This window comes from Austrofundulus limnaeus, unplaced genomic scaffold (assembly GCF_001266775.1).
Source record: "Austrofundulus limnaeus strain Quisiro unplaced genomic scaffold, Austrofundulus_limnaeus-1.0 Scaffold99, whole genome shotgun sequence".
Classification (NCBI taxonomy): domain Eukaryota; kingdom Metazoa; phylum Chordata; class Actinopteri; order Cyprinodontiformes; family Rivulidae; genus Austrofundulus; species Austrofundulus limnaeus.
The window spans coordinates 1,388,094-1,397,966 of record NW_013952501.1 but is presented as its reverse complement, the minus strand read 5'-3'; the positions used below and the strand labels follow the sequence as shown (position 1 = coordinate 1,397,966).

Here is a 9,873-nt window from a genome sequence, read left to right as displayed (position 1 = left end):
GGTAAGGATACATGGAAGAATCCTCGGATTTTGACAGGAAGTAGGACGCATTCCTCGGCCGCGTGATGAGGAGCCTTCGAATTGGGTCTGTCCTCCGCGCGGGGGAATGACGTATGCAGCCGACAAATGCGCACTCATGAGGACCCAGCCCCTGAATTGAGACACAGCCTATGTCTCATGGCTGGTCTGGGAATGCCTTGGAGTCCTCCCAGAAGAGCGGGAAGAGGTGGCTGGGGAAAGAGAGGTCTGGGATTCCCTGCTCAAGCTGTCATCATGTGTCCCTGTGACCCGACTTCGGATAAAGTGGAAGATAATGGATGGATGGAAACAGTTTGTACAAATAAATGATGGAAGATCTGAACTCTGTAATATCCAATGTAGAGTTTCCAGGGTTCTGTAGTTGGACCAAAAGTTATTTATTTAATATGTGAATGACTTGGTAAATGTGTATTATTTGCAGATAATACATGTTTTTATTTTTGTTTGGGTAAAGGTATAGAATGGTGGAAATAATGCAAACAGAATTTGTAAAAATACAAACTTGGTTTCAACTTAATAAATTATCATTAAATTTGGATAAAACTAATATGAAATTCAGTAACAGAATGAGAACTAAATCAATAAATGTTCCATTTAGAGTTGATGGTGTTGAGATTTGTAGAGTTAGTGAGGTGAAGTTTTTGCGTGTCATCATTGATGAAAAACTGACACGGAAATCTCATAATAAATCACTTACGAACATAAATAGTTAGGTAGTTATTTAATGATAAGACACAGTTTATATCATATAATGCAATAATTGTTCCACATTTGATTTATTGTATTGGAAGTCTGGGGGAAAGCATGTAAAACAATTACAAATCCTATTTTTATTTTACAGAAAAGAGCTGTCAGAATTATCACCAGAAAACATTTCAGTCACCCATCAAATACATTATTTTATCAATTGAAATTATTAAAATTTTACGAGTTGGTTGWTTTTAATATTTTGCAGGTTATTATAAGGRTCATAAAATTGTATTACCTTTAAACATCCATCAAATTTTGTTAAGAGGGACAGTTATAATCTTAGGGGACTAGAGATGTTTGTAAAACCTAAAACTCAAACAAACTTGAAGGACTGATGTACTTCAGTCCAAGGAATAAGACTGTGGAATAACCTGGAAAGCGATTATAAAAATGCTGGTTCAATTTAAAAGAATGACAAAAGATGGCTTGCTAAAGAAATATGAAATTGTATAATGCGTATTCATAAGAGCTGTTTGTCCTGATGCATCTCTTAAGAGCTGTTGTTTATGAATGAGTTTAAGTTTTTGTTTTGTTACCTAAACATTATTGTTTTGAAATTATTTTTTGGAAAATAGGGGCAGATATAAGATTGTTTCTTCTTTCTGCTTCCTTTCATTTTACGTGTGATTTGTATTTTTTATTTTTTGATGTTTATCAGAGAAAGCTTCAGCCAAATTTAAAAAATTTCTTCCATTTTTATTTTCCTCTGTTTTACAGAATAATGCAGCAGAGAGCAGTAATTTAGGTGATCTTATTGATAATATTACTACTTTAATGTAAACATCACTTGAAAAAATTGGGAAAATATGGGACAATAAGTTTTTTAACATGAGATGGAGCTTGGTTGTTGAGAGCTTTGTAATTATAAGATTTTAAATTCTATTTTGAATTTGACAGGGAGCCGGTGGAGAGACTTTAAAACTGTATAAATACGATTTCTCCTTTCAACAATTGTTTTGTTGAACTCACTGAATTATCAAAAATAATAGACCATCAATCAATAGATTCAAACCATCAACATGTCTGTTAGATCCCATCCCAATCAGTCTGTTCAAAGAAGCCTTTCCCTAATCAATAACCATATTCTGGATCTGCTTAATTTGTCTTTAATGTCTATATGTGTCCATACAACTGATCACAATATTTTGTTACAGAGGCTTGAACTTGATAATGGCTCTAAAAAGGTTTAATTTGTTTTAATTGACAGATTCTAGTTTTTAAATGTTAATAATGAATCTTCTTCTTACACCAGAGTTAGTCATGGACTTCCTCAGTGTTCTGTACTTGGACCAGTCTTCTATAATTTATAAATGTAACAGGAAGCAGAGGTTTATAGATAGTCAAACAGCCAAAAACTCATAAAAAGGGATAAAACAGACATTTTTCATGGTGGAATCTGACTGTTAAATCTTTAGAGCATAATGTTCTGTTGCATCTCAGTAATCCAGGTAGAAAAAAATCAAAAAGAAAAAATAAGTAGGTCCTCTGGATGGCTTCTTCTTTAGTGAAACGTTTCGTCTCTCATCCAAGAGACTTCTTCAGTCTGATGAGTTTCAGGTGAACTCAGCCTTATAAGCACTGCCTCCACATGGACAAACAGGTTAGTCATATGCAAAAGAGGGCCATCGCTTTAGAGCTTAATCTGGGACCTGTTTGTACATAAACAATGTCAGGTGATGAGTCTGACTTTTTTTTTTCCTCAATGAGGACTACAGCAGGAAGAAAACCCCATGCAGTGACGTATGCTGCAGCGGGAGGAGTTTCCCAGGTGCTCGGCACGGGGTGTCTTAGGAGTTATGGAAGGTGTATGCAAAAACGAACACCGAACAACCATGTGAGGGTGTCGTCCAGTTGGCTGCCAAGCGACCATACTGCAGGCTTTACTCTGTCTTCAGAAGTGGTGGTTGTAGCTGAACTGCTGGTTGGAGTGTTGCTGCAAAGTTGACAGAGCTGCTGGTTGGTGGCTGACATGGGTTTGAAGTGCTGGTGGATGGCTGATCATGGGAATTGGCCTCCTGGCCTTGAGGTCCACCTTGCACTGACCCTATATTAGTCCAGGAATACAATAAAAAATAGTTAGGAATGCTACACTTAAATACAGTTTCAGAAGTTTCTGGGGGTTTCAGAAGTTTAAAACAAGTGTCAGTAACAACAACAAAATAAGATCTTTGGCATTGGCAGAAAAGATTCTGCAATTTTTTCATGTGCACATACTCAGCTCTACTGCTCATCTCACAAATACATGTTCCTTACAAATCTGGCACCATTTAAAAGTGAAATAACAGATAGTTGAGATTAATAGCCAAGAAGCGTTGTTACAACAAAGAAATAATCTACCAAACACGATTTTTCTTACTTTTTGCTTGTTTATTTACTGGATTGGACATCACATAACCTGTGTGTGCTACACAAGGGAGATTTTTATGCATTGAGCTGACCATGACACGGTATAAACACATGTATAATAAATGTACATGAAGCACTATTGTTTTGCAATAAACTGCTGAAATATAACAAGTTTACAAGAGCACAGTGGATTGTTTCACTGGTAGTCATTACAGCCAAACCAGTTTGCTAATATTCAAAAAGCTTTCATGTTCATTTAAAAACATTTATAGAACCTGACATCTGACATCTACTAACTGATAAAATATGGATTTTTAATGGACTGACTAGTATGACTGCATAATATATAAAAAAAATTATGATGTATACTTGCTAATGACAGAGCCAGTCATGTGATGTCATGACTGAGCTGTTCGGTGTATGTCATAATATAAAATAATACTGCCCTTGTCATACAGTCCAGTTTATTTAGCTATTATTTTTTCTACACGCAATATGTTTTTTATATTTCCAGACAAAAAGAAGAAGAAAACTTGTACCAGCTTTGGGTTAATTCTTGTTGGTAACAGATACCACCTTCAACTGTTGGAATATGCAGCTGTTGGTTTGTAGCTGAAGAATAATTCTATTTAATAAAAATAAATTATTTGACAATTATTTGTCACCTGAAATGATTGGTACTGATGTTAAAAAGTTTGTATGGTTTACAAAAAAATTTCTGAAGTTTTTTTTAGTTATTTACATAAAAACCACAAACAGCATAAACACTTATTGTACTGTATTATTTTGTAAATTTTTTTATTGAAGACAATTTTGGTTAAACTTGGATTGTTCTAAATGTGTCATTTACATATAAATTCAAATAAAATATATTTACTTGATTTTTTTTATTTATTCGTTTTAAATAACTAAGGCTCAGGTTTGATTGATAAATACTATCATGAATGAGCTGTCAGAGCTGGTCAGCATGCTTGATGCTGCAGAAACATGAAGTACAAAAGGCATGTTTTACACAACTCTACATCATTTWTACAAGTTATTTTTTCTTAATTTGTGCAAACCATACTGTTAACAAAAATCTTAGCTTCATTTTAAATAGTAATAAAATCTTGCAAGAAATAACAACTTCATAAGAGTTTAATACAGGACAATGTCGCCAGCAAGACGTGACATCCATCCATCCAAATACATATCTATTTTGTCAGGCCACATCACGTTCAAATGAAAGGTTTCTTTAATTTTTACATTACCAAGAGCCATTTTCCATTTAACTTATTTTCTTCATTGTTGAAGATCACCATTAGTGTTATTTTGTACATAATATGTATTTGTAGATAATCCACATACTATAATATTTATGTTTTATGATATTATGCTTCTATCACTGTGTATATGGTACTGTATGTATGTGCATTGGAGAGACATTATCAGCCAGAAACAAATCCCTTGTGTGTGTCAACATACTTGGCCAATAAAGCTGATTCTGAATCTTTTTCTCACTGACAGAAATACTGATGGCCGGGTTCTTGTAACAAATGCCAAATAAATTAATAAATACATACCCTTGGGTTAAAATAAACTTGCCTAATGTTTTACTGATTAAATCGAATGGGTAAAAGAAATAGCAAGAAAAGAACTATTGGAAGCCACAAGTGAAGCTTCGTCAGAAGTAGCTTAGCTAGCTAGCTAGATWCAGTTAGTAGTTAGGGGCTAACAATATAACAGATGTTACCAGGCATGGGCACACAAGTGTTAAATATTATAAATTTCCCTATAGTTATTTAAATCAATTAACTTACCTACAAGTGATGCACGAGCAGCATCATCTCGCTGTCTCTTCTTTTTTCTCTTTACTGCCCCCAACTCTTGATGATGCTTGAAGACATGTCTGACTGAGCTCTCCTGTGTAATTTCACTTTGGAATGACCACTGGGAGTTATAAAGTTTATATATATATATATATATATATATGACTGTGCATGGACTGTGCATGGGCGGAGCACCAGCGCTGATTTGAAAAGTTGAACAGTGTTAAATGTACATTCCAATGATTGCTTTTTGTAAGAGTCATTAAGATTTATCCAGTGATTCATGAGATATTTTGACAACAGAGACACATGAACACACACGTGCACACAAAGACACAGGCACAAACATTATCACCTGCGCTTGCCTTTGGTGGTGGGCAAGATACAATAGATTCTTAAATTGTAGAGAACTCTTACCTTCTGAATGCCACTTGGGATGTGATAATGGATGATTATCGTTTCATACGCTTCATATCCAGGTAAAAATGAGGGCGTTTTAGTGATATTCATCACTCCTTCAGGCTGTATCCCCTTCAGAATACCATACACTTTGCCACAGATGGGACAAACAGGCTTGAAGTCGAAGGCTTTTTTCAGACAGCTGCTGCAGAAAGAATGCTTGCATCCAAGTGTTTCTTTCCTTCCAGCTCTGATTGGCTCCATACAGATAGGACATGGCTCATCTTCATTGTGTTTACTTTGTTTAGATGAAGAACTTGATGATTTGCCACTTGGATTGGGTTCTGGAACTCTGTTCTTTTGACTGCTACTTAAGTTTGGTGGATTTTGTGAAATAACTGCTTTCAGTTTTTGTAAGTTTGCAAAAGGTCCTATTACTGTCACAGTTTTGCTGGAGCTTGTCTGGAAAAGAAGGAAAGGAAACTGTTTTTGAAAAACTTGTGTGTCATGCGGGTTCAGAGTGAAAGCTGCAACCTGCAGGTCTGATGCTGTTCTCTGGTAGAAAGTGATGAACCGCTGCTTCACAAACTCTAAACTCACACTGCTAGGAGGGTAGGATGATTCACTTTGGGTTCCGAAAGTCACCTGAACTGTTTTGTGTAGCTGAGCACTGAGGCAGGGTCGGATTTCAATAGTAAAAAGCTTGCCTTTAATTTTTTTTAGTGTTTCTGCATATTTTTGCTGAATGTATTCCATCACAAGTGCAGATACAGTGACAGATGCTTGATTTCTCTTAAGTAAATCCACCATGTTCTCCAGCTCCTCAAATTTCCCGCTCACTTTGTAAGAGGACGTTTTGTTTTCATAGCTATAAGAGGAGATAATCTTCTTCAATCTTGCACAATCTTCAAAATATGCTTTATCGATGGTGACAGTGATGTCTTTGATGAACTGCAATAGAGTGCATAAGTAAAGGTTAGTGAATCTATTTAAATGTAGTACATTATACATTAGTCTGAATGCTGAGTCAGGATTTAGACAGACAATCAGACTAGTAGATACTTTATTAATCCKAGGGGAAAATTCAAGGCATCCAGTGGCTTTTGCTTATTGCACACACCAATAAAAGATTAAAACAGAAATAAGTAGAATACAAGATACGAAAAAAAGAAAAAGAAGTAACATGACTCACATGACCTAAATGCATAGGGTTGTAGGGATTAGTATATTCAAGTACATACAGTATGCATGTATGAGTTTGCTTTTCTATCCTCATTGACACTTTGCATTGACTTTCATTCATTTAGATGTAATTTCTATAGCCTAATCCAGACCCCTTACCATAAARCTAACCACCCCAGAACATACCTGACCCTAAACCTAGCATAAACTCAGTTCACATCTTAGTCTTACATCTAACTTTTCTGACCCACCAACAGTTTTTTTACTAGAGATGTACCGATCTGATACCAATTTCTGTATTGGTCCCGGTATTTAACAAATTTCTAGGTCTGGTATCGTGACAATGGACCCGATCCATAGGGGCAGATCTATACAGTTTATTTCTATGCTGAGTTCTGCGAGTGATGTAACATCKTGCGCCAGCAACACGCAGTGCAGTGGCACACACCGTTTTCAAAATGGAGTGAGCGAAAGAATCAGTTTTTTTACTTTAGCTCACCCAACACATCCGATGGCTACATGAAATACATGTGCAGTGATTGTTCCAAGGGGCAGAAGCAAAGCTTCAAGCTACAACACAACCAGCTTAATCAAGCATCTCCAGCAATTTCACCRGAAAGAGCACACCGAGTTTGTTGAACGGAGTCAACAAAAAGGAGGCGCATGAAGCAGCTAACTTTGAAGGAGATGATGGAAAGAGGTGAAATGTTTCCACCTAATAGTGTGCAGGCAACAAAAATCACTGAGGGGATACTAAACTTTATTGTCATGGATGGACAGCCACTCTCAGTTGTTGGAGATAAGGGATTCCAGCTGCTAATTAACCAGCTGGGGCCATGCTACGACATGGTGAGCAGAAAATATTTGTCAGAAACGGTTCTACCTGAACTGCACGGTAAATTGTGCAAGCGCATATTAGAGGAGATAAAATACAGTATGTCAAAGCCATAAGTTTCACGACAGACATCTGGAGCTCTGACGTCTCCCCCGTGTAACTTTTATGTTTAACAGCACACTGGCTGGATGAGAGTTTTGTGCCACACAGCGCAATGTTGAACGCAACAAACTTTTGTGGGTCACACACAAGCGGAGCCATAGCAGCTAGCCTGAAGGAAATGTTTGACAAGTGGCAAATTGCGTTGAGCAAAATTCACTTGATTGTGAGGGACAATGCCAGCAACATGAGAAAGGCGATGGACAACACGGGGGTGTGCAACGTCGGCTGTGTTGCACATACAGTACAATGCAGCCAACGAGGGTCTTCTGTCACAGTGTGCTGTGAGTGATGTGGTTGCATGTGCAGGGTTTCCCCTAGGATTTTTTTTTAACCGTGGTGGTGTGGTGGCCTCTCATGAGTTACAATGTAATTTAATAAGTATATTGTTTTGTATACAAAGTTTAGTACATACAAATGTTCTCAGTCAGCYGGTTAACAGTTTCAGGAGCTGCCTGAGGAGAACTTCCTCATTCTCCTCCTCATCCTCTTTGAAATAGAGATAAAAAAACAACATCCATCCATAAGCTTTCTGCTTACAGGTCAAACATTTTTATTTAAATAGGAGTAAACTGTGTACATGACCTTATTAAAGTTACAGTTTAGTGCTCTTAAGACTGAAGACTTTCAGAGGAAAGAGGATTTTAAACATCATTTTAGTGTTTTCAACTGAGGGGCTTTGATTGTTTATTTGAAAAATAAATTATAGCAGAGGAAGTTCTTTGCACAGAAAAAAATTATTTTTACTGTTAAAAAAACAGTAAAAATATTTTTTTCAAACTAACAAGTTTCTCCAGTACAATTATTGTGTAATTTAAATGCATTGAAACACCTGGTTAAATTTAGAAGATATTAACTATAAGCACCTGAAGCTGACTCAGAACTCTGTGATATTAGAAAAAATAAAAGTCAAACGTAGACACGTCTTTAAAAAATGCAGCCCCCCCTCCCCACCCTGCACAGCTGCGGTCCGCTTGCACCTCCACTCCACCCGTGTGTGATTACTACAGATTTTTTTAGCGCAAATAACAGATTTTTGATGCTCATTATACAAGTAACCGTCTGAAGGGGTTGACATGTGGACTTTAAAGTCCCGGGCTGGTCGGAGCCGCGATGCGCGTGGAGAGGTGCAGCAGCTGGTCAAGCTGCCTCCCTGAGCCCTCGCTTTAAAAACAGTCAGCTGATCTGTCGTGGTTTTGTTGTGCTCGAGTCGTGAAGGCACGGTGTTCCGGTAGAAATGCTGTGAGCTGCTTTTACGAATATAATATGTATAAAATACGACGTAATCCTCGGTGGAAATAGTCCAGGAAAAGCTGAGGGCTTTCGTGGGACACGTTCGCCTGAGCCGAGCTGACCCTCCATCACAGAGAGAGGAAAAAGACAGCGCTGTCAGTCAGACGGTACGACCCGCCCTGCTCTGTTCTGATTGGGTAAAACTTTGACAGTGGTTCTCTTTATAGAGTGAAAGAACCAGACAGCTTTAACTAGTTTTTTTTTCTCTCATTCGTTTTTACAATGACAAACACAGACAAACTTTAATCTAGGTCTTTTTTTCATGGTTGTCCACCGGACAACTGGGAAGTGGGATCTGGTTGTCAGAAATGAAAATAGGCTGTCTTGGACAACCTAAACAATGGTTATGTAGACCCCTGCTATGAGATGCGGATTATATCTCACTTCCCTTATTAACGCCTAATGAAGTCATTTGTACTAACCTGGTAATGTTTATTGTGCTTAATCAAAATAATCTTATTTAATAAAACTAAAAACACATTCATGTTCTTTGGAGCTGGGCAACCTTTAGACAGAAATGTAATATGACATGCATGTTTCTAAAATTTGGTTAAAGATTCAGAGTTAGACTCACACAAGATGCTGTTAATGGAGGTCAGTTCACAATCTTATCTGTAAATTTGGTTTTTAGAGACTCATTTAGACTTATTAAAGCAATAAAAGTGCTTAATACTAAACTGGAAAACCATTTTATAGACAAATAATTTAGAAAATATTAAAAAAAATTCTTTAGTTTCTTATTTGAACAAGTCATAACATAATTAGGATGCTCAGAAAAAATAGCCTGCTTGATTTTATCCTGAAAACTCAAACAGACTTTCTGTAAATTGTAACTAGTGATACAATATAATTTGGCTTTTAACAAAATTCAGGTAAGAGTTGTTTTTGTTTTTTTTAAGCCTTTTTAAGTTTTTAGACGTAGATGCCCAAGATATTGGATTAACGTTTTCAAATGACTAAAGTTTCAAGAATAAATTGCGGGTTTCCATTAATTTCTTATCACACACACACACACACACACACACACACACACACACACACACACACACACACACACACACA

General features: G+C 36.8%; 1 protein-coding gene across 1 annotated transcript in view; it reads right to left on the bottom strand.

Annotated features, from left to right (window-relative positions):
* LOC106520947 (probable E3 ubiquitin-protein ligase DTX3) overlaps positions 1-9,873 on the bottom strand; it is a 40,179-nt gene that overhangs the window by 28,123 nt on the left and 2,183 nt on the right. The window contains exon 2 of the mRNA XM_014013285.1: positions 5,361-6,293. Within this exon, the coding sequence (XP_013868739.1) occupies positions 5,361-6,293 (933 nt within the window). The remainder of the gene's footprint in view (positions 1-5,360; positions 6,294-9,873) is intronic.